Source organism: Euleptes europaea, chromosome 15 (assembly GCF_029931775.1).
Source record: "Euleptes europaea isolate rEulEur1 chromosome 15, rEulEur1.hap1, whole genome shotgun sequence".
In the NCBI taxonomy this organism is placed as follows: domain Eukaryota; kingdom Metazoa; phylum Chordata; class Lepidosauria; order Squamata; family Sphaerodactylidae; genus Euleptes; species Euleptes europaea.
The window spans coordinates 43,189,334-43,214,390 of record NC_079326.1 but is presented as its reverse complement, the minus strand read 5'-3'; the positions used below and the strand labels follow the sequence as shown (position 1 = coordinate 43,214,390).

The 25,057-nt window shown below is 38.2% G+C and overlaps 1 protein-coding gene across 1 annotated transcript in view; it reads left to right on the top strand.

Moving 5' to 3' along the window:
• TTN (titin) overlaps positions 1–25,057 on the top strand; it is a 329,209-nt gene that overhangs the window by 142,215 nt on the left and 161,937 nt on the right. Inside the window, 37 exon segments of the mRNA XM_056861196.1 lie at positions 680–763; positions 1,140–1,199; positions 1,410–1,472; positions 1,705–1,782; positions 2,107–2,187; positions 2,674–2,757; positions 3,745–3,822; positions 4,201–4,284; positions 4,509–4,589; positions 4,766–4,849; positions 5,169–5,273; positions 7,252–7,353; positions 8,915–8,980; positions 9,414–9,491; positions 9,752–9,826; positions 10,125–10,205; positions 10,945–11,025; positions 11,873–11,956; positions 12,244–12,318; positions 13,015–13,092; positions 13,275–13,670; positions 15,174–15,257; positions 15,448–15,525; positions 15,729–15,812; positions 16,380–16,463; positions 16,973–17,056; positions 17,959–18,042; positions 18,460–18,534; positions 18,703–18,777; positions 19,200–19,274; positions 19,620–19,694; positions 19,808–19,882; positions 20,514–20,597; positions 21,192–21,620; positions 22,199–22,279; positions 23,131–23,214; positions 23,440–23,523. Coding sequence (XP_056717174.1) covers positions 680–763; positions 1,140–1,199; positions 1,410–1,472; positions 1,705–1,782; positions 2,107–2,187; positions 2,674–2,757; positions 3,745–3,822; positions 4,201–4,284; positions 4,509–4,589; positions 4,766–4,849; positions 5,169–5,273; positions 7,252–7,353; positions 8,915–8,980; positions 9,414–9,491; positions 9,752–9,826; positions 10,125–10,205; positions 10,945–11,025; positions 11,873–11,956; positions 12,244–12,318; positions 13,015–13,092; positions 13,275–13,670; positions 15,174–15,257; positions 15,448–15,525; positions 15,729–15,812; positions 16,380–16,463; positions 16,973–17,056; positions 17,959–18,042; positions 18,460–18,534; positions 18,703–18,777; positions 19,200–19,274; positions 19,620–19,694; positions 19,808–19,882; positions 20,514–20,597; positions 21,192–21,620; positions 22,199–22,279; positions 23,131–23,214; positions 23,440–23,523 — 3,633 coding nt within the window.

Below are 25,057 nucleotides of genomic sequence, written 5' to 3'. Positions count from 1 at the left end.
CCAGAGCTTTACAAAGTTCTGTTTCCCCTCTTTTTTATGTGCAAACATGGACATGTGGGCATACAGTTCTACAGGCCATTGTGGAGAATAGGAAGTCTCATTCCTAGTGCAACTGAGCCCACAACAGAGAAGATAGAAATCAGGGTTCTGTTAAGCCTTAAGGAGATCTCTCCTTGAGTGGGTGCTGCGCTTACACAGGGAAGAATAGTACATAAAAAAAATAATCTTGGGTTTTGTGCATTCCCTATATTGAGCTCTGTTAGTCTTCTCTGTATTTTGTATTCCTTATATTGGTCTGCAATACACACACAAACATAGACACACACATTGCAAAGTAATTGTACAACTGATGTACTCTAAAGGATATATTAATATTCCAGTGGTTTTATTATCTCTGCAGTTCTTTAGAAACAGGGCTTTTGTGTGTTCTCCCTGTAAGATTTCCACAGAGAAATGTATAAACTTAATAATTTAAGGTGTCTGAAGAAACTGCATTTGTTCCCTATTATAATTTTATTTCCATTTATTGCTATGGCATCTGCCCAAATACTGTAATTTTAACAACTCATGCCTCATACAATATATGTAGTACTAGGAGGTTCCAGGCATTGATTCCACAAATTCATTGTATACAGTTTTTTAAATCCAAAAGTACTAAAGTGAGCTCTTACTTTTAAAGTGCCAACGGAACAAAAATGGACTGTTTCAGAAGAAAAGGTGTCCGTTTCTTATCACAGAGAAGAAGAATATTCATATGTTACAGGTACCTAAAGAAAAAGCTCTTTCGTTTCATTTTGTTCCTTGTTATCTTGGTTTGTTTGAAAAGTATTTCCTTTCCTTGGTTCTTATTAGTTGCCTTCTTGTGGATGTAGGAGCTGCCTATGTACCACCCCACTCTTTTTACTGGAAGAAATAGAACCGAGCATTCATTTGACATGAGGATGGGCTCCTTTCTTGAAAAGACTGATCGTTATCCAAGCGCAAGAACTCTATGAGCACACCAGAGCATATGTACAGCTCTGGATTAGGGCAGAATACATATTTGTCTCCTGTTGCATGTTTAGTTATTTATGCACAATTTCAGTATTAGTCTACAACAGTGTAAATATAACCTTTCAATCTTACAATTTTGTTTAAAGAACCAGAAGAGTATGAAGAAGAATACTATGAAGAAGTCCCTGAAGCACCACTGATTGAAGGTAGATTTGCTTATGTTTCAAATCACTTTACTATTCTTCTGTAATGTATGAGTCCATCTAAACCGGTTGGATCTCTGTCATTTTATAACCTCTTGCTGAATCTACTGCTGGTCTATCACATGGATGTCTTTATGTCTACATGCGCCATTTCAGTATTATCTTGAATGCAGTGTCAAAACATTTTTTTTAATTTGAAAATTCTCTTTAAAGAACCAGAAGAATATGAAGAAGAAAGACTCTACGTTGAAATTCCTGAGGTTCCACCACCAAAAGGTAGACAAGCGCTTATATCAAATTGCTGTAATACTTTTAAGGTTAAACTCTTAGCCACAAAATGGCTACAGTTCTTTATGTATCTCCTTGTCAGTCAGGTTTCTAAATGTCTCAGTGTTGGCATGTTTTTGAAATTTCACAAAGCTCATGCATATAAAGTAGTATGAAGATCGTATAAAAAATACTCTGACTGCTACAATTAACTGATAAACCCATGTTAATATCTTTTAAGTTCCTGAGGTGCGTAAGAGAGTAGAAGAAAAAGTTCCCGTGGCTGTTCCCAAAAAAGTGGAAGCTCCACCCGCTAAAGGTGAATATCTAAAAATTATACACCCCATGCCGAACCTTATATATACCACAGTCTTCCATACAACTGGAACACGGCCCCAGAAATCTGGCTGGTACTGCAACAGAAACATGGCTTTACCACTAACAACCTCCATGTTAATTGTATAGTTACTGCTGTATTGGATTAACCCTTTGATAACTGCAATCGTCATTAATAAAATCCATGCGACACATAAAATACTTGGAAGTTATAAAATTCATGTTGATGTGTTGAACATTTTCTTCATGTAAAGGCTTTGGTCTCTTAGTGCCTTTCTAAACTTTTATTACTCGTGTACCTTTAAAGTGCCAGAGGTACCGAAGAAACGGGTCCCGGAAGAGAAAAAGCCTGCTCCTCCTGTAGAAGTAAAGGCTCCACCAGCTAAAGGTACATCAGTTGTCACAAGAACAGCAAGATCCCTTCATCTTGCTTATCTTAATTCTGTTGTTGTTCTTTATGTATACATACATGTGTTACTTAGTGTGGCTTTGTTGTCTTTAATCTGTTTGTGTGTGTCACAATGAAGTAAAAAATTGTTTGCTAAATTTTGCTTTATAACACCACTAGAGAGTATCATCTGTAAGCATGATGTGATTGTTGTTATATCTACATACTATGTGTAGCATTTCCTAATAAAGGCTTGAACAGGCACATAACTATTTGCACTGGGTCAGTGAGATCAGATCTATGTATGAATGATGCCACTATGTTTGTAATTACAGTGCTGCATCAATAAATGCTGAAAAATCTAGTGCAGTCTTTCACCTATCTTCCCCCTCCCAATTTCTACTTTTCTGTATTTTATGGAATCTTTAAATATTCAGAATAAGAGTACAAAATACTAAAACTCCTTTTTTTAAAACAACGATAAAGTACCAGAAGTGCCTAAGAAACCTTCTCCTGAAGAAAGAAAACCTGTTGCTGTTCCCAAGAAAGAAGTGGCACCACCAGCTAAAGGTACATAATTTGAAATTAGAGATATGGAAAAAAGAAGAAGAAGAATATTTCCCCCCTATATATGTATTCCCTGGCCTGGATGGCCCAGGGTAGCCTGATCTTGTCAGATCTCAGAAGCTAAGCAGAGTCGATCCTGGCTAGAACTTGGATGGGAGACCACCAAGGAATACCAGGGTTGCTATGCAGAGGAAGGCATTGGCAAAACCACTTCTGTTAGTCTCTTTCCTTGAAAACACTACTGGGTTGCCATAAGTCAGCTGCAACTTGACGGCACTTTACACACACGTATATATGTATTAAATGGGGATTAGACAAATTCATGGGGGAGAAGTCTTATGATAGCTAAATAGAACGTCTCCATGCCGGTGAAAACCAGCTCTTGGTGGGGCAGCAGTGGGAGATTGTAGGATGGTGGACCAGATAGACCTGTGGACTGATCCTTGAAGGCTCTTCTTACGTTCTGTCTTCGTATGTCCAGAAATAATCATGCTTATCCAAGTTTACATAATCAGTGTATGTGATTGTCTTACTTGGGCCTGGTAAAGGGGAAATCTGTTTATGCCAGTTAGGGGGGAAAGCAAGAATTATAGGAAAAGTCAACTTTTATGGATTGATAACACACCAAACACAACTTAGGATAGCTTTAGAACCAAAATAACTTCAGTACTAGAGTCTGCTTCTTCCCTCCCTTTTCCCAGAGAGCTAGTGGGCAGTAGCATATAAACAAGCAAACACAAAAAGGTACAGAAACTATTACTTCTTTTCACATGTAGATACATGCATATCAAGACCAGTGGCTGCAGAAAATCTCACACTGTTGTGAGCTGGGCTGGGGCAACGCTCCTGGGTTCAGCAGCACTTCATCTTTCATGTTTATATGTGATCACATGAAGCACCTGAAGTCAATGATCAGATGTTGGTTTGTCCAGTGAATTCTCAGAGTCTGTTTTGCAAAGTTACTTAAAATCACTTTTAATATCTTTAAAGTGCCAGAAGTACCTAAAAAACCAGTCCCTGAAGAAGTACCTGTTCCTGCTCCTAAAAAAGTGGAACCACCTGCTAAAGGTAGGATATGGTAGCAAATCAGCCACCATTAAACAATCTTGGTATTTAAAATGTCATTTATGTGGTACTTGTTGTGAACTGATCTAAGAGTCTTCAACCGTGGTTGTTTTTGTAGTGTTTCTGTTGTTTTCCTTAAGAGTAAGTATTGCTAAATAGCCTTTTTGTAAATTCTATTTCCTCTTCAAAGAGCAGTCTGGACATTCTAGTAGGTGATTGAAAATTTCACAGTTCTGTCGCTGCATTCATATTTCTGAGTTTATTCATTTCGATTAGGTTCAAAGTATGAGATGCACTATAGTAGTGTCTCATTTCAATGAATTCTTCTTTATCTTGTTTGGAGATTAGATTTCAGTATTCTTACATTTGATGTTTTTAAAGTGCCTGAAGCTCCTAAGAAACCAGTTCCGGAAGAGAAAGTTCCGGTTGCTGTCCCCAAGAAAAAGGAGCCTCTCCCAGCCAAAGGTACAAGGTCCTGCTCTGGATAGTTCTGAAAACATTCTTAGTCTTTTCTTTGTTTCTCTCTATGTATTTTCCTCTTTATTCTATGTGTGTCAATTCAAGCCAGCCACACTTAATTTGAGTCTTATGTGGTACATATGTTTGTTTATGGGTGTTGGCAACATCAGACATAATTCTGGTGTAAGTCTGTGTACATTCTTTGATATGCTTCTTTTGCAATTATTAAGTGCCAGAGGCGCCAAAGAAAGTTGTTCCTGAAGAAAAAGTATCCCGTCTACGCAAACGAGAAGAGGCTCCCCCAGCTAAAGGTATACTACACTTTGAAAACAAAGAGAAAGGGCATGTATGTGTTACATCCACAGAGCTTGTGCTATGTTCCCAGACATCTGTTTTTCTATCACATCTTCTTTGATATTTTAAGTGTGTAGTTTTGTGTCCATTCCTGTCACTTTGGAAATTCTAAAACTGAACGATCTCTTTGAAGTTCCTGAGGTACCGAAGAAAGCCGTCGCTGAAGAAAAATTACCTGTTGCTGTTCCCAAAAAAGTGGAGCCTCCCCCAGCGAGAGGTATGCAAGTCTTGTCTTGCCTAAAAGAGCCATTCCCTTTTAGCCCAATAACTGTTATTTTTGTTGTTGAACTACTGTCATGTCGCTAGTAACTGTCCAAGACATTCTCATAAGTATTTCGAGAGCCTTGTTTTGTTTTGTTTTTTAGTATTACATTAGCTTTACTTTGTATGTTGCATATTAAAGAGCTTTCTGTAGTGTACTTGTCTTTCTGCACTTTTGAATTGTGTAACTCAGGTAATCTTCACAAACAGTAGCTTTAGCCATCAGGATTCTACATATTCCAATTAAAACATCATCCATTTAATGTCTTTCAAAGTGCCTGAGGTGCCTAAGAGAGCTGTTTTAGAAGAGACAATGTTTGTTTCTGAAGAAAAAGTATCTATTGCCATTACTAAAAGAGTGGAAGCTCCTTCTCCTGAAGGTATATTGCAAATGATTACAACTGTGATAAACGTAACCCTTTTTATATGCATCCAGTTGTCATAAAATACTAGCCTATTCTGGTCTATCTTACTTCCTGTTATTGAGAATATTGACATATTCTGGTCTTCATTATTTCCTGTTAACATGAATGTTGTCAGATTTGTTTATGTGTGTTTGTGAGTGTATTAGAGCACTTTACATGTTGGAACATTTTACATGCAAGGAAGATCCTCAGATCCCATTCAAAACCTGAGATGGAAATCATATGCAGCTGCAGAAAGGGAGAAATAACTCCCACCACCACAGTTTTGGTTAAAGAAAACAGCAAGAGGGGAGCCACGGGTCCCCCTTCTCCCCACACCACAGTTCTTAGCTGAATCAGGCTGTCCCTCGTTTTTAAAGAGACCGCCCTCGCAGCCGCTGTGTAGCTGTGAGGAGTGCAAACTCAGCCTGGGGGACCTGGTCCTAACCCTTTAAAAATGTAATATCTAGTTTGGCCTTTATTTGAAGCCACAGAGTGTGTTGTAAAATTGGGCTATGTAGGCAAGAACTGAGGCTGTCATATTTTGGTCACGTCATGAGACAAGAGTCACTGGAAAAGACAGTCATGCTAGGAAAAGTTGAGGGCAGCAGGAAAAGAGGAAGACCCAACAAGAGATGGATTGACTCAATAAAGGAAGCCACAGCCTTCAATTTGCAGGATCTGAGCAGGGCTGTCAAAGATAGGACATTTTGGAGGACTTTCATTCATAGGGTCGCCATGAGTCGGAAGCGACTTGACGGCACTTAACACACACACAGGCAAGAAGTACGATGCAAGGATTATAGCCATCATTTTAAAACAAGCTATTTATAAATATTAATTGTATCTCCCCTCTCCCCTACAATTTCCGATCATTCCAGTTACTGAATACTGGGAGTTATAACTTCTAGGTAGGGTTGCCAAGTGCCTGCATGGCCACTTACGCCATGCAGGATGGCCCAGTCACTGGCAGGGAGGCCCGGAGGCCCGTCTCCCGGCGCTGCCATGGCAGCACCACCCTGGGACACTGGCTGGGCCTTCCGCCAGCGTCCCATCGGTATAAAGGCCTGCACCAGCATTCTGGGGGGCATGCTGGGGGGAGGAGTTGCCTGTAGGCAGTTCCCTGTCCCCTTTCAGCACCGGATGCTAGCTCAGAGAATGGCAGGGCTGCGACTGCTTTGCAGTCGCAGACTCGTTAATCTCTATGGGGCATTTTGCCCCACTTAAACTTTTAAAAGCTGGCAAATGGCTTTTTTAAGGCTTTTAGTGGCTGGGAAACAGGTTAGGAGGGGCTGCAGCAGCGCCTCCCCCCCCCCGCCATCCCCGGCCGCCGACAGCTCAGGAATGGGCTGTAAGCAAAGAAAAACAAATCCTTTTGTGATCTATACAAAACACTCAAAATGATTTAAGCCAAGAGAAGGCAATGTATGGGTTCTATCCAGTGCACCGGGGCCCCATGAAAGCTCTTCCCCTCTTTTCTAGTGGGAAAACCAGTCCATATTTGATTCACCATGTAACATAGGATTACATAGCTCAGGAGGAAAGGCCAGATTGTATTACCATATATATCCCGGATGGCGAGTACCATCCTAAGCGGTTAGATATGGTACCTAAAAGGTACCATCCTAAGCCTTCTAAGCCCTTTGACTTTCATGGACTTAGATGGAGTAACTCTGCTTAGGATGGTACCTTTAGCCATTTTGCAGTAGGATCTTCTTGTATGTTAGTTTCAATGAAAAAGTTCTGACATCCCCCAGATTTTCAACTCACTTAGCATTATGTGTGTGTGTGTGTGTGTACCTTTTGTGTATGCAATCCTGTTTTCTGTCCTATGTTTGCATGTCTATAAAAACCATAAAGACTTGACCAAAGTGGCTCTAGATCTAAAACCACATCTCACAGCAATAGTAAAATAATAATAATATTAATAAACCCACCTTTGAAATACCAACAGTGGAAAGATGGACTGAAGAAGTAGAAGAAGAGGAGGAAGAGGAGGTGGAAGAAGAAGTTTCCATTTCTTATGAAAGAGAGGAAGAGATTTCAGAAGTGTCAGGTATGCCCCTACTGCGTAACCAAATGTGTGTGTGTAAAGTGCCATCAAATTGCAGCCGACTTATGGTGACCCTATAGGATTTTCAAGGCAAGTAATTAAGTAAAGGTAGTTTGCCATTGCCTTGGTGGTCTTTGTTGGTGGTCTCCCGTCCAAGTATCGACCCTGCTTAGTTTCTGAGATTCAATGAGAATCGGGCTATACTATACCATTCCACATAGCTGAATAGGATTTGAGTAATACAGTACCCACAGAGGGAAGGCAGTATAGTATAACCCAATCTCTTCAGATCTCAGAAGCTAAGCAGGGTCAGTACTTGGAGGGGAGACCACCAAGGAAGACTCTGCAGAGGACGGCAATGACAAACCGCCTCTGCTTCTCACTTGCCTTGAAAGGCCCTTGCTGGAGTCGCCATAAGTGGGCTGCGACTTGATGGCAATTTACACACCCATATGTATACAATACCTATAATTCTTTCATTTCAAATTACTTACATGTAAATTCCATGCCTTTCTGAAAGCATCATTTGCTACTTGTGATATGATTTACATCATAAATATGGCACAGCTTAATCTGAACAGTTAACCGTGCAGTCCTTTGCAGAGTTACGCCATTCTAAGCCCATTGATCTCCGTGGATTTAGACTGGAGTAACTCTGCATAGGATTGCACTGCAATAGAGTGAATCTGATAATTTTTAACTCTTCCTTCGTTGCATGTCTTAACTTATGTAGGTAGATCATGATGGGTAGCCATGTTAGTCTGTCTATAGCTGTAGAAAAGAGACTCCAGTAGCACCTTAAAGACTAACAAAATTTCTTGGCAGGGTATGAGATTTCGTGAGTCACAGCTCGCTTCTTCAGAAGTAGTTCATCAGTTTTTTAAATCTTTTCTTATTTTCTTCTCTTGCCTCTGTATTCTTGTTTCTTTCTGTTTCTTATCGGGTTGGCTTAGCTTGGATAGCTTGAAGACCTTCTAAAACACAGAGTGGTGTACAGCGGAAAATTTCCATGTGCACTAGAGCCCTTGTACAAGCAAAAATGTAGTAAAAGGTCAACACTGGTAGCTTGTACTAATTTAAACTTATTGTATCCCAATTTGCATTTCCACTTCAACAAGACATTGCACAAGTAATTTCAGCAGTTCTGGTACTATTGCTTGTAGAAGTGGAACTGTGATGAATTTGCATTTCTGTTCATGTATCACTGGCTCCAACCCCCATCCTGTGTTGTGAATGTCTTAGAGCTATTGAGGTAATGAAGAAAAAGATAGCTTCATCTCTTAAAGACAGATAGATGTATTAACAATACAATTGTATTCAGAGTTACTCCAGTTAAAACCTATTGAGCCATGCTTATGCTTCAACGATCATGTGGTGTCACACCACATGTACGTGTTTACTGAGCCTGTCAACATCTGAAGTGGTCCTAAACCAAAATTTCTGTGCAAGTCATGTCATTTTTGTGAGCATTTCTGTGTCTCTAACAAAAACTGGGTTTGGTTCTGTTGGTAACATTCTTAAGCTGACTGTTTCAATTGTACGTTCTTAACAATATCTTTAACAGAAGAGGCCTACTACACTGAGGAGATCGTACAAGTTACTGTTCCTGAGGAAGCACCACCTGCTAAAGGTATATCACCCACTCTTCAGTATAAAAAATTGAGAGCTGTCTCCCTCATAGTTCATTTGCATATGTTCTTATGTGAGATTGAAAACTTCAACCAGCTGGCAAATTTATGTGCCTTTCTCGGTTTTGAAAAGACACGCTGTCATGTTTTACCTATTTGAGCCTTGTCAGATGCGACAACTTTGCCAACTGTAGTGATTTGTGTTGCTGTCATATGTACATTATTCCAGTCTACTATGTACAGATTATTATGTTTTATTGCATTGATGAATGCACCTACATCGTGTTCAGAGTTAAATTCCAAACACTTGAACTATATTTTGGGTTAAGTATTTTTTTTTACCATCTCTTTTTTCATTACTGTTTGAATGGACATATCTAATATTCCACACAAAGTACACAAAAAAACATTACATTATTCTTGTTCTCCCTGAAGTGCCTGAGGTACAGAAAAGACCTGAACCAGAAAAGAAAGTTCCTGTCCCAAAAAAAGTGGAAGCTCCCCCAGCCAAAGGTATATACATAAACTACTTATCAGTTAGGAAAAACCAATTTTTTTCTTTCTGTTATCTAATCTTCTGTGGGGGGAAAATAGTTGAGCTGAAATTAATCTCTTTTATGCAACACTTACTTGTTCCTGATATCTGTCTAATCCGTCCAGTTGTATATTTTCTAGGTGAAATGTGTGTGTTATTAGTCTTCCCCCCCTACCCCCACCACCACCAACGGTACTGATATCACTCCAACTTTATAAAATTCTGTGATTTTTTTAAGTGGTCAAGAAAGTTCCTCCTGAAGAACAGGCACCACCTGTTACTCCTAAAGTAAAAGAACCTCCACCAACCAAAGGTAAACAGGAAAAAACTCTTCTCAGTAATATTTTTTTGTCCGTACAATGTAGTATGTTTCTGTTGGTCATTTCCACTTGGGGTGTATTTGTATTTAAAAAAACAATACTATCTTGAGGGATTATCACCACATCTTGGTCATTATTTTAATCTTCTGCCAATAGTCAGTTGTCAGTGTTGTCAGTGCCACTCTTTCTTATATGTGTTATGTATGTGGTTAAAAAAAAATCCATATAGGAGGTAAAATCCGATGCTGAATTTTTCACATAGCAATATCCCTACAATTATTGTTTTTAAAGTGACGCAAGTACAGAAGAAAACAGTAATCTCTGAAGAAAAAGTATCTGTTACCAAAAAGGAGGAGGCTCCACCAAAAAGAGGTACATCAAGTTATAAACTTTACAGAAAATGTCTGTCTTTTAATATTGTCTGGGAATCTAAGAACCACACAGCCGGTTTTGTATGTCCAAAAGGCTGTGGATTTCTAGTTCTCAAATACCGGTCCCCTCGGATACATAGCCAACCACCTTTGAAACTGAGACCATTTTAAAAGTCAGCTGGTGCAATGGCGTTGGGATCTTTTTTTCAACAACAAAAAAGTGGCAAACAATCCCACTGGGCATGGCCAAGACAATGGGCACACTTAAGAAGAAAAAGAGTTGGTTTTTATATGCTGACTTTTCTCTACCACTTAAGGGAGAATCAAACCGGCTTACAAGCCCCTTCCCCACAACAGATACCCAGTGAGGTAGGTGGGGCTGAGAGAGCTCTAAGAGAGCTGTGACTAGACCAAGGTCATCCAGCTGGCTTCCTGCGTAGGAGTGGGGAAACCAACCCGGTTCACCAGATTAGCATTTGCCACTTATGTGGAGGAGTGGGGAATCAAACCCAGTTCTCCAGATTAGTCTACTGCTCCAAACCACCGCTCTTAACCACTACACCACGCTGGCTCTTGGGTAGCTCTTTGGATCCCAGCCTCTGTCCCGTACCCTTGTTAGTGTAAATATGTTAGTGCTTGTTTCCCTTTTGACTTAATGTCTGGTGTGTCTTTGTACTTAATCATATAGTTGTTACCTTTGAGTGATTCAAATCACCTGAAAATAAATACTGTCTTTAAAGTTCCACCTGTGCAAAAGAAAGCTGTGCCAGAGGAGAAAGTCCCTGTTCCAGTTCCGAAGAAAGTGACTCCCCCAGCTAAAGGTACATCAGCTCTTTCAGGCAATTGCATATCAGGAAGGTGCACCATCTGATGTTCTGAAGCAGCTGGTTCTGAAAGAGGCTGTTTTAAACTTTCTCAGAAACTCAGAAAAGTTTGGTTAAATGTTAATTTACATATTTAGATGGATTAATTGGTTATATTTTAAATTGGTTTGGTCTATTGACCTCAATAAATGAACTGATTGATAATTGGTTATATGACTGGTTATATGATTAGTTATATGATAATTGGATATATGATTGATTTACTAAAATCCAGCTGACAGCGCTGATTATTTGGAGTAGTCACTTCGGGTGCATAGTTCTGATATGCAGAAGCTTTGTTCAGATCTTCAATGGGTTCCATAATATATGATGTCTTCTATAGTGTTTTTATTATGTCTGTGAACTGGTCAAGTCCTTCAGATCATTTTGTTTGTGTCCGTCATTTTGTAATTGCTACTTCTCTTATTCACTAATACTCCCCCCCCCCACCATAAAAATTGTTCTTGGATGTGCTTTATCATTTCTGTGCTTCAAAACCTACTCTCTCTATATTATATTAGGGTGCCTAGCTTCAATAAAACATTTAAGAACAAAATAGCTATTCCTGATCTTGGGAAGGGAATAAATTCCAGAAAGCAAAAACTTGCCAGCCAATTATGTAACTTCTTAAATCTCTATGAAATGTATGTTTGCTTATATATGTTGTTATGTTGGTCCCTTTTTTCAGTGTAGCAAATGTGTATTGCTTTATACTTTTTTGTCATCTTATATTACCAACAATTATAAATCACAGAAAGAGGCTTAAATTCTTAACGTAGTTTTCTTAAAATTGGTATCTTTCAAGTGCCGGAAGTCCCAAAGAAAGTTGTCTCTGAAGAAAAAGTATCCATTGCTGTACCCAAAAGAAAAGCAGCTCCACCAGAAGAAGGTACTGAAGATTTGGACTGTAACAAACAACAGATGCATAATTTGCTAGTTGTTTTTTTTATTAGTTCATTTGTCCACCATGATATTACTGTGGAAATTCTTTCGCCCTCCAAATTCAGAAAGTGAAGGAACAGAACTTCACATGCCTTTCTTGATTCTTTTATTTAAATAAAGAAGACTGGTCTTTAATGTTATATAATTTTTGTAACAATAAACATTCTCATTGTCTACCTCAAGTAGTGTTTCTCCATGAGAGATACTAAAATTAAATTATGTCTTTAATGGCAGCTGTGGAAGAGCAATGGGGATATTCAGAGGAAGTATCTATTTCTCTCCATACAGAGAAGGAAATTTCATATACAGGTATGAAGTGGGGCGGGAGACCATAACAAACTTTAACAGTGTTGGTTGCCACTCAGTTTAAAATGTTATATAATGAACATTTATAGCTGTTCGTCTAAAGAGGCACCAGTCACTCCTTGATGGGTTCAGGAATTTTCACAAATAGTGTTCTTTAATGATCTAATTCGATAGTTGAAGCACTATTTCCCCATTTTTCATTGCGATACTTTTTGCAACTGAACAGAAACTGTAGTCTCAGTTCTCTTAAAATAGCACAACAGTTCAGGGTACCATAAGTCAAATGGCAGTTGGGTTAATGAAGGAAACTTTTAAAGAAAGCTAGTACCGTATCATAACCCTGATACCTGATCAATGGACTACAAGTTTCCAGAACCTCTATCCATCCAGTATAATACAGCAACTTCCAATAAAATTAGAGGTGAATTCTCTTGGAAGCTTATGTTGAAAATATCGGTCATCTTATGAGCATACAGAATCTTTTTATCTAGAAAATGTTATGAAGAATGTACTTTTTAAAAAGAGTATACTTTCAAATACACATACATTTTGTGGGCTTTTTTCTTGTCAAGATTGTTTTTTATTTGGTCTGGCAATGAAATTGTGTATTGTATTGTGTCAAACTTTGTGCTACTTTTTATGGGCTTCTGTGTTGTGGTTTGAAACACTCTTAAATATAAATATACTATGTCTTTAAAGTGCCTGAAGCGCCTGTGAAAATTACCGCTGAAGAAAGGGTGCCAATTTCTATTACCTCAAAAGTGACGAAACCCCCAGGTAACAGTATGTTTGATATTGTACCAGTGTGTGTTCTTTGTATGCTATAAATGTATACTGTATGTTATTCTGTAGTATTTCTGTATGTTCTGCTTTGGTTTAATTCTTACATTGCACTGAATTTGGTTCTTAGTATGCATGAATATTGTAGCTAAGTCTCATAACAATTCATATCTTTAAAGCCCCTGAAGTTCGTAAGACTGTTATTCGAAAAGAGGTGGTCCATGTTGAAGTTCCTGCATATGAAGAGGAGGAAGAGGCTCCTCAGTATGAGGAAGAAGAAGAGGCTCCTCATTATGAAGAAGAGGAAGAAGCTCCTCAATATGAAGAAGAGGCTCCCCAATATGAAGAGGAAGAAGCTATACAATATGAAGAGGAGGAAACCTCTCGATATGAGGAAGAAGTCAGTCACTATGAAGAGGAAGTCAGTCACTATGAAGAGGAAGTCACTCACTATGAAGAGGAAGTCACTCACTATGAAGAGGAAGTGACTCGCTATGAAAAAGAAGAAGAAATTCCTGCATATGAAGAAGAGGAAGAAGTTCCTCAATATGAAGAAAAACCTCCTCCAGCTAAAGGTAAAATTCAATTTTCCAATATATTGAGGAACAAAAGGATCTTTTTCATTTGCTGTTATGTCAGAGGGTTTTTTCTTTTGCATTCAGTTACTTTTACTGTGATTTGTTGTGAACATTTTGGTCATGTACAAAAGTGATGTGTGTTGTGTACAGAATTATGATATGTGTAGAAATAGTAATAGGGGCATGCCCTCGGATGTACCCAAGCTGCAAATAAATGGGAAATTAGCTATTTCAGATTGGCTTAGGGATATCCGAAATGACCCCAAAAAGTCCAGAATTCTGGGACTAATGAAAAATTATCTCCCAGAATTTTGGATTTTGGATTTCTAGTGTCAGGAGCCAAACTGGAGAGGGAGCTGCTTTGCCAAAGAGTTATCTGGCAGTATCTCCCTCCTTTAGAATTTTAAAGGGCTATTTGTTCAGCAATTGCTAAAATTGTCCCAGATTTCCAGAACTGGGAAAAATACCTGGGGGAAAATATCCTGAAACAATAAGGAGAATCTCAATAATGAAAAGCATGCCCTCTCCAAATCCATATCCAAAATCAATCCAAAGTTTTTAGATCTGCACATCCGTAGTAATTAATATTCCAAGCACCCATACTTCAAGTAGTATCATTAGTACTTATGCAAAAACTCCCAGAATTTATCTTCACCCAGTTAAATAAAACTTCTACATTAGTTTGTGAGCTGCATTTGGAAACTGACTAGAAAATATGATATGGGTTACCTTCTATGGAAGTAGTCATGGCATTTCATCCTCGTCCACGATATCCATCCTAGTTAGTCATGTGCTTATTTCTCTGGTTGACATACAGTAGGATGAGGAAATCTTTTAATCCACCTCATCCCACAGCAATCCACAAGCTAAGTGACTGACATCAAATGTCTTCTTTAGTAAATGCTATACTCCATCTTCAAACTAGACACTGAGCTTCAGACCATATGTCAGCATGTGACAAGGGTTGTATGAAATAGTACAAAAATTGTAACACAAAAAACTAATAATAATAATAATAATATGCCATCAAGTTGCATCCAACTTATGACAACCCCTCATGGCGTTTTTAAGAGATGAGCAGAGGTGGTTTGCTATTGTCTTCCTCTGCATAGCAACCCCAGTGGTGGCCTCCCATCCATGTACTAACCATGTCTGATCCTGCTTAGCTTCCAAGCTCTGACGATCTCGGGCTAGGGCTATTCAAGCTGCTAACATCCATTAAATTAATTTAGCTTTGACAAATGGAATTTGGTGGAATTAAGGTAACATCAACTGAATTAGGTTGGTTAATTTGGTTCTGAAATAAGATAGAAAGAGCACTTGTTTTATTGTTTTATCCCTTAATGTTGTGTTATTCTCCCCCCCCATGTTGTGATACCACTACTTACTTGTTGTTGGCATGCACTTGGGTTTTGTGTTGGATATATAGAGTCTTGCACTGCAGCTGATTTCTTGTACTTTTGTGAGTACACTCTTTTAAATAAAATGCTATCTTTAAAGTGCCTGAGGTACTCAAGAAACCTGTCCCTGAGAAAAAGGTTCCTGTGACAGTGCCCAAGAAAAAAGAGGCTCCTCCAGCTAAAGGTATTGCATCTCTTCATTGGCATTCTTTCATTTTTTAAAAAGGGATCTTGGTCTTGGTTCAAGAATGGCAGTTGGGGAGAGAGGGGAATTATTGCAGAAATGTTTTTAGCCATGTTTCTTGTTGCTGTTCTGTTTTAATGTGCTTTGAGTGGCTGGAAATCCTCAAAAATCTCAAAAACTATCTTTAAAGTGCCCGAGGTGCCAAAGAAACCTGTCCCAGAGGAAAAGGTCCCAGTGCCCAAACGAAAAGAAGCTCCACCAGCTAAAGGTAAATCAGTTTAGGATTTGCTGTGTTCATATAAATTTAGCATCCCTTATTCCCTTTTTGGTAGCTGCACGTAACATGTAAAAAAAAGGTTTTTTCTTTTGGAAAAGTTTTCTTTGTGTTTGCGTTCTTGAGGTCTGTGTCACACTTCTGTGCCTTGTCAAAACAAAATTACATTCTCAAAGTATCATATATTTAAATTTAAGTGCCCGAAGTGCCTAAGAAAGCTGTCCCTGAAGAGAAAGTGCCAGTTCCGGTACCTAAGAAAGTGGAACCTCCTCCTGCTAAAGGTACATTTGCCTTGTAATACACTTAGACAATTAGAACTTTGTTCAAAATATTGTCGAAGGCTTTCACGGTCAGAGTTCATTGGTTCTTGTAGGTTATCCGGGCTGTGTGACCGTGGTCTTCTTTCCTGACGTTTCGCCAGCAGCTGTGGCAGGCATCTTCAGAGGAGTAACACTGAAGGACTGTCCAAGACCACGGTCACACAGCCCGGATAACCTACAAGAACCAAAGAACTTTGTTCATTTAGCCATCATTTTGAGCTACTGATATAGTGGCCTGTATCCTACCACTTCACCAAGCAAAGTTGAGAGACTTACTACATAATAATTAGCTGCTCCTCCAATTGGAGAGGAAACCTCCTTAGGCTGTGGGAACTTATTCCAGCCTAAGGTAGGATACCATTCCCTATCAATAACAAAAACCTATGGATTTCTGTATAAGTCCTTCAACTGAAAATGATTCCAAAACAACCCTTTTGTGCAGTTCTGTTTTTGATTCAATTTTTGTTCTAGTACTGAAAGGGTGTAAAGAATTTTAAAAAAATGATATGCAAATTAATGTTTTTAAAGTGCCGGCAGTGCCGAAAAAAGCCGTGCCAGAAGAGAAAATCCCTGTGCCAGTACCTAAAAAACCAGAGCCTCCAACACCAAAAGGTACCTCAAATATTAACTGAAAAATACATGTAGGTTATACATACATGTCTGAGTGTTTTTTACCCATGTATCCCATGTAAAATATGAGCTAAGTACCATGAAGTGCTATATTAACCACACTAAAGCATCAAGAGCTTCTAGATTCACAACCATAGTCTCTGTACATTGATGGTTTTTATGTTTTGTCTTCTGCTACATGTGATCTGTTTCTGAAATGTCCATGCATAGTCAATTTCTTAATATCTTTAAAGTGCCTGAGGTACCCAAGAAAGCGGTGTCTGAAGCCAAAATGCCTCTTGCTGTGCCTAAAAAGCCAGAACCACCAGCCACTAAAGGTAGATTTACTTACCAAACCAGTCTTCCTGCTCACATGTGTTTGCTTAAATAATCTTAAATGTGATATGTGTTATGTGTCAAATATTATTGTTGTTCCTTGGTTGTCAACTGTTTCTGTTATTGTCTTGTTGGGACAACGCATCCTAAATTTTCTTCAAATTGCATCCTTGAAGTGCTAAAAATACCAACGGAGCCTGTTGCAGAGGAAGAAGCACCTGTTTATATACCAGAAGAAGAAGAGGCAATACCTGCAAAAGGTACATCAACCCTTCATTAACTTTATCAAAGATCTCTTTTCAACTCATAGTAGTAGTATCATCTTCATTCTTTGCTTTCTACTTCATATGGATCATGGAGTCTGATCTTAGGAGCATTTATTCTGAAATGAGTCTTTATTTAGTTCAGTGGTGCTTACTCCCAAATAAGTGGGCATATTACAAGTTTAATTTTCATGTCATGCTGTTTCTTCTTGGCTTTGTTCTGTGCTTCTCTTTTTTTTCTTTGTGTTTTGAAAGTGCAACATTTTTCTAAAAGCATGGGGTACTTTTAAGTCCCAGAAGAGAATGCTAAGTAAAGACATCTGTAACTTTTTTTAAAGTAAAACTTTTGTAAAGCAAAACTACAGTAATTTTTTTACCGTAAGAGTGGTTTGACAATGGAATCAGGTACCTAGAAAGGTGGTGAATTCCCCCTCACTGGCAGTCCTTAAGCAGAGGCTGGACAAGCATTTGTCAGGGGTGCTCTAGGCTGATCCTGCATTAAGCAGGGGGTTGGACTAGACAGCCTGTATGGCCCCTTCCAACTCTATGATTCTATGATTCTGCTGGTAGTATCCAGATAATTATTACGCTAGTTCTATGGACCAGAGAAGACATTAGACTTAACTTGAATTGAACAGTAGTTCCATATTTTGCTAGGCAAACTGCTTTTAAAATTGGGTGGAGTTTCAAAAGCTTTGTAACATGGTATTGAAGGATTGCTGTTCAAAGGAAATAAGTAAACAGTTTCACTAGCGCAAGCTCCTTCAATAAAACACAACTTGCCTTGTGGATCCTGGCCTGTTTTCCCCCCCCTGCATGTGTTCCATGTGACATATGTTTTCTTTTCATTCTGAAATTAAAACACAAAAGATCTTAACCTGAAAAAAATATGTTTAAAGTCCCAGAAGTGCCAAAGAAAGTTGTCCCAGAAAAGAAAATTCCTGCAGCTGTTCCCAAAAAAGTGGAGCCTCCTCCTCCAAAAGGTACATTCATTTGTATATAAAAGAATGGTCATTTCAGCATTTTTAAAATTTTGTTCCACAACGGTTTTCTGCTAATAAACTGACAGACTTAATTCTCCACGCTTCTTGCCACTGAATTTGATGGCTTTAGAATAGCTATGCACAGGAAGCATTTCAAAACTGTGTAGCTTGAAATTGTATTCGTATGTCAATTCTGTCTATTTGCAGTGTATACAAACACATGGCTGTCTTGTTCTTAATGTGAAATACTGTCCGCTGAGCTCTTGAATTACTACAAAGCCTCTTTCCTAAATTGTTCTGCTAATTTATCGCTCGTACTATATCTCTTATTGTCCTTATGCTTCCCGTTGTTTGTTAACGCTGTGTTAACACTGTAACTTAAAAACATACTCTTACAACACTGTAATGTCTTTAAAGTACCAGAAGTTCCTAAACCTGTCCCAGAAGAAAAAGTGCCTGTTGCCAAAAAAGTACCAGCTCCTCCTGCAAAAGGTAGACATAAAATTGTATTTTAAAATAATTTGTATATTAATAAACTTTTATACAATTCAGTTACATATTAAATAATTCTAATCGTATGCTTAAATCTTTGTGAAATTTTCTCTGTTTGTGTGTGATGGCTGGAAAGCCCATTCTTAAAATTATGTGCTGTCTTTAAAGTGCCTGAAATTCCTAAACCTGTTCCAGAAGAGAAAGTACCTGTTGCCAAAAAGGTGCCAGCTCCTCCCAAAAAAGGTACAATACATGAAATGGTGTACAGAAACATTCATTATTATATTAACAGTAATTTCTAATCTGATCAGATCTGAAGCCTTTATTGGCAGGAAAAATAAAGTGTACAAAAGCAAATGCATAAGACCATACAATACAGGGTACACGTTATACAGCCATACCACCCTGAATATGCCCGATCTTGAATATGCCCGATCTTGTCTGATCTTGAATATGCCCGATCTTGTCTGATCTTGAAAGCTAAGCAGGGTCAAGCCTAGTTAGTACTTGGATGGGAGACCACCTGGGAATACCGGGTGCTGTAGTCATTTCTAATCATCGGTGAAGTATTAACATAAATAGTTCAGAAATGTTGTGATGTCTTACATGTTTTAATGTGTGGTGGGATAAAAACACTTTCTTACAGTAGTATAATGTCTTTAAAGTGCCTGAAGTTCCTAAGCCTGCCCCGGAAGAAAAAATGCCTGTTCTGAAAAAAGTACCAGCTCCTCCAGCAAAAGGTATAATACATGAAATAGTGCAGAGGCACATTTTAACATTAATAATCATTTCCATTACTCAATGAGGCATTAAAGAATTTACATAAGTAGTTCAAAAGTTTCTGCTGTCTTACATGTTTGTGTGTGGTAGCATAAAAACATATTCTTACAACACTGTGTCTTTAAAGTGCCTGTCCCAGAAGAGAAAATGCCTGTTCTGAAAAAAGTACCATCTCCGCCAGCAAAAGGTACATCCTTCCATGTAATACATGTCTTGTTTTTTAAAAAACTGTATGCTTGCTGTCGTGTGTGTTTGTGTGTGGTGGCTTGAAATCAAATTCTTAAAATCGTGTAATATCTTTAAAGTGCCTGAAGTCCCTAAACCTGTCCCAGAAGAGAAAGTGCCTGTTCACAAAAAAGTACCATCTCCTCCAGCTAAAGGTACTTCCTTTCATGTAATACATGACTTTTTTTTAATGCCATGCTTGCTATTATATGTGTTTGTGTGTGGTGGCTTGAAATCAAATTCTTAAAATCACGTAATATCTTTAAAGTGCCTGAAGTCCCTAAACCTGTCCCAGAAGAGAAAGTGCCTGTTCACAAAAAAGTACCATCTCCTCCAGCTAAAGGTACTTCCTTTCATGTAATACATGTCTTAGGGTTGTTGTTTTTTAATGTTATGCTTGCTATCATATGTGTTTGTGTGTGGTGGCTTGAAATCAAATTCTTAAAATCGCACAATATCTTTAAAGTGCCTGAAGTCCCTAAACATGTCCCAGAAGAGAAAGTGACTGTTCAGAAAAAAGTACCAGCTCCTCCAGCAAAAGGTACATCCTTATATGTAACACATGGAAATATTCATCTTAACATTTATAGTCTTCAATTAAGTTTTAAATCCATTGTTTGTGATGTCTTGTTTTTTAAAGTGTTATGCTTGCTGTCATATGTGTTTTTGTGGTGGCTTGAAATCAAATTCTTAAAATCACGTAATATCTTTAAAGTGCCTGAAGTCCCTAAACCTGTCCCAGAAGAGAAAGTGCCTGTTCTGAAAAAAGTACCAGCTCCTCCACCTAAAGGTACATCCTTATATGTAATACATGCAAACATTCTTCATTACATTAACAAATGGTTTATGTCATTCTATTACGCATGAACTCAAACATTTGTGGCGTCTTGTATGTCTCTGTGTTGTTTGTAATCTTATATATTTTGACCGATGTTGTACAAGAAACAATGCTAAATGGTGCCGTATCTTTAAAGTACCTGAGGTGCCCAAGAAAATTGTCCCCGAAAAGAAGGGACCCGCTGCTCCGCCTAAGAAAGTGGAAGAACCACCTGTAAAAGGTACATCTGTTTTTATTTGGCAAAATTTGAACTGGATGTACTATTTTCATATTACTTGATTCTGTGTTTTGTCATAGTCTGTGAAATATATGTAATTTGTCTCATAGAGTTTTGTTGTTGCTTCATGAATCCATTATGTAGTTTTATGTTGTTTTTGTTTTTCGTATTTTGTAAACCATTTTAAGATAGCTACCGATAACAACCAATATATTTCTAAGTCTCATGCAGTGGGTTCTGTGTATGTTTATGTGGAACTAAATACCACAGGTTCAATGGAATTTACTCCCCGGTAACTATGCATAGGATTGCAGTCTGAGATACATAAGAGAAACGCCCATGACAAAAAAATACTTGCTTCTAAACCAAAAGAAATTAATCCTCTTAAAGATAGCTTTGTGTCTCTGTGAATGTCTTGTAAAGATTTTTTTCTTCATAATCTCTTCTAACATCTTACTGTTAATTGTGATAGTTTTACTAATATATATTTTTTTAAAGAATATACTTGAGGGTGATTGCAGTTTTGTTTTGTTGTTTGCTTTTATATGCCAACAACATTTTTGAAACAACTAAAAATTAATAATAATCTCATTAAAGTGCCTGTGGTTCGTAAGAAACCCATCCCTGAAGAAAAGGTCATTGCTCCTGCTCCCACTGTTGAAAAATACACTTATGAAGAATATGAGAGGCATGAGAAATATGAGAAGATTGAAGAGTTTATTCAGGTACAAGAGGCTGAAGAACCTGAAGAATATGAGGAAGCCCCAGAACCTGAAGAATATGAAGTCCTAGAACCTGAAGAATATGAAGTCCCAGAACCTGAAGAAACCCCAGAACCTGAAGTTGAGCAATATGAGGAGGCACCAGAGCCTGAAGAAGTTGAGCAATATGAAGAAACTCCAGAACCAGAAGTTGAGCAGTATGAGGAAACTCTGGAACAAGAAGAATTTGAATATTATGAGGAAGTTAAAGAGAGAAAGGAGATTGAAGTATATGAGGAGGTGTATGAGGTTCCTGCAGCAATAGGTATATAAACTCGTTGTTGTCTTTGCCCTAAGACCGAGCTCTTCTTTTGATGTCTAAATCTTGTTTTTCTGATGTTCATTGCTTACAAGAATCTACCTAGGGGAAATCAGATTAGACCAACCTGGTATTGTTACTGTGGACTTTAAAAAAAATCTTATTTGTGATTACAGCCATGTACAAATAGTAATCTCAGGCTAAAATACCACATGTTAATGATTTCATGTGATCTTTTGGATTGTCCAAATAAATCAGCAGTTGGGGCTATTTTAATAAGTCAGTAGTTGGGGCTAAATGTCTCATTCTTGACTTGGACAAGGATAGGAAAGTGCACTGTGATGTTATCCAGCCAACATGCTGAGTGAGACGTACACTTTAAAAAATAGTTATACGTGTCATCAATTTTTAAATCCCTGCGGAAATTCACTTTTGCAGAAATATGTATGAATGTAGCATTGTAAAATTTTCTCATCCAGCCCTCCATGGTGATCAGCTTTTCCCCCATTCTTTTATCCCCTGATTTGAGTAATTTCGTTTATTTACAAGTAGCCATAAAACTCCTTAATACAATGTTTTTCAAGTGCCTGAGATGCCGAAGAGAGCCGTTCCTGAAGAAAAAGTGCCCAGTGCTGTACCTAAAAAAGAACCTCCACCAGCCAAAGGTACATGTGCTGCTAAACAAAAAAATTTAAGTATCCCCAAAGCCCAAATGTCCTCTGATGTGATATTAGTTTCCATTAGCCAACAAGATCACAGGCAGGATAATAAACCAATATTTATTTCAATAATTCAGCATTCGTTGACCTGGTTAGTCCTCCAAGTCATTTTTATTGGCTCGTGTAAGATTTAGAACCCAATCCCTGTCTTTTTAAGATGAAGGGGTGGGTTGAGGCTTATTTACATTCTCTTTTGCATACTGAAGCAAGTCCCATTGATTCAGTTTGCCTTACTTCCAAGTGAATTTACTTAGGGTGCTTTTTGCACACTTAAGGGGTGGGTGGGTACGTCTTATTGAATTCAATGGAACTTCTGCTTATGAACACACAGGCTTAGCAGTTAGTTACATAATTAAAAGGTCCATTCCAATTCGAAATTTATAACTAAGTAGAAGCTATAATAGTTTGTTCCAATGGAAATAGGAATAACCATTGATCCCAACGCTATTGACTCTGAAGTAGCCATGTTAGAGTTTTGAGCTCTATTAGTTTTGGGTTTTGATTATGGAGAGGATGATAGGAAGTGTTTGGTGGGATATTTGCCCAGGTGCACTTGGGTTGTACATCTGTTTTGTAGCATTAGCCTGGAAGTTGGAGTCAGGTCAATCTAGCTAACCAATCAGGATCATCCTTATAATGTGGAATGTGTTTAATTAGCATTGCTGCAGATGGGTATATGTTTTTTAATGTTGTGATGTTGTGTGAGGCTTTAAGCTTGTTCTGTGTTTTGTTGTGTTTTATTCATAATTCAAAGGATGAGAAATTCTATTTTTTAAAAGAAACCAATTTTTTTAAAGTACCTGCAGTGCGAAAGAAACCGGTTCCAGAAGAAAAAGTACCTATTGCTGTTCCTAAAAAAGAAGTGGCTCCCCCGCCTAAAGGTACATTTGCTCTTCTCTTTCATTATGCAGCAATAATCTCTTCCATTTCATCTTCCCTTTAAATTTTGCATAAATACGTTGTGCATTTGTCTTCTTTAGTTGTCCCTGTGTACGTCTTCACTGTCTGTGGTCTAGCTTTTTTTTTTCTTGCATAATTATTAAGTCACATTCTTCTAAGATTACTACATAAATTAATCACTAAAAATAAGTACTGTGTCTTTAAAGTTCCTGAAGTTCCTAAGAAAGCCATTCCCGAAGATAAAGTGCCAAAGACTGTTCCGAAAAGAAAGGAGCCTTCTCCACCTAAAGGTAGAATCGATATTAAATTAACAAAAATATTCAGATTTTTATAGTCTCATGGCTACATCCATGAATGCCCTCAAGAGCTTTTTGTCAACGAACACATTTTCTTATTGTGTGTCTTTCTCTAAGTAACTCTAAGTGCACCTTATCTTTAAAGTGCCTGTCATTCCCAAGAGAGCTGTACCCAAGGAAACAGTATCTATCACAGGATATGAAGTAGAAGAACCTGAAGCAGTGAAAGGAAGATAAAAGTTTGAATAGTCAAGCACAAAAATAATGTTTCTGAACCATAATAATGTAGTGTTCTTAAAATGTAATTCAGCCTGTCAATCACAGGTCCCCAACATGGTGTCTGTGGACACCATGGGGCCCACCAACACCTTTCATGGTGCCCGGCAAGCGTTTTTAGAAAGTGGGCAAGGCCAGATGGAGCTTTTGCCCAACAACGTTTCTGATTGCCCATTGGAGATTTGATTGGCTGTGCAGATTTTTTAAAACATTGTTTTGGCAGTAGCTGCCACCACAGCACAAGGATCTTTACTGTGTGACTAAAGGTAAGATGTGGCAGCCATTTTGTGGCTGGCTACACCTCCTGTAGCAGCCATTTTGTGGCAGCTATTTTGTGGCTATGCCCACCAGCTCAGAAAGGTTTGGGACCCCTGCTGTAAATATTAACAGGATTACTAAAAAACAGTAGGATAAAAGGTCCAGTTTTCTTGTCTTGTTGCTGAATTTCTTTTAAAGATTTTGTCTCTTTAAAAAAATCTAAAAGAAACTAATATCTTTAAAGCTCCTGAAGTTCATGAGAGAATTGTTTTGGAAGAAAAAGTTCCACATATTATTCCCAGAACAGAGGAACCTCCACCAGTTGAAGGTACATTGGCATTTAATTTAATTTACAAAATAAGTAAATTTAGAAAATAGCTTCATATTTTTTTTACACTTAATATCATGACAGAGACACATACCCAGGTGTCTAATTGGTAGAATTTAATCTCTCAGATTTGGATGTAAGCACCACCAGTGGAGTAAAGCAGCCCTTAATAACAGCATGGGGATCAACCAGAAAACTGTCTTTCCCCCCCCTGCACCAATGGAAATGCTGTACCTCTGGCATAACAGTGTTCTGCTGACAGAATGGCACCTTTGAATTCAACCCTTTATCAGCCACCCTATCAGGTTTTTGTTTTTAATCATAAGTTTCTAATTTAAACTGTTTGTTCAATATGAAGGCACTGTCCTGGCCCACAGCTCATGTGTTCCAATATTAGGGCCATACCTGCAGTGCAGAAGGCCATTTGAATGCTATCCTGTTGAGCCGGAGATGCAAAGTGCAGCACCAATTTGTCTGGCAAACGCAGGCATAAAGGAAAGGTTCTAGGTTCTCAGTAAGCAAAGGTGTTTCTGTGTGTGCTGTGGTGGGAAAATGAAAAACATCGTTGCTTGAGGCATTATCCATTTCATTTAAAACGCTGAAGAAAACAGTTCAAAACATTATGACTGTGGATAGTAAATTTGTTGTATTTCTCTTACTGTCTTT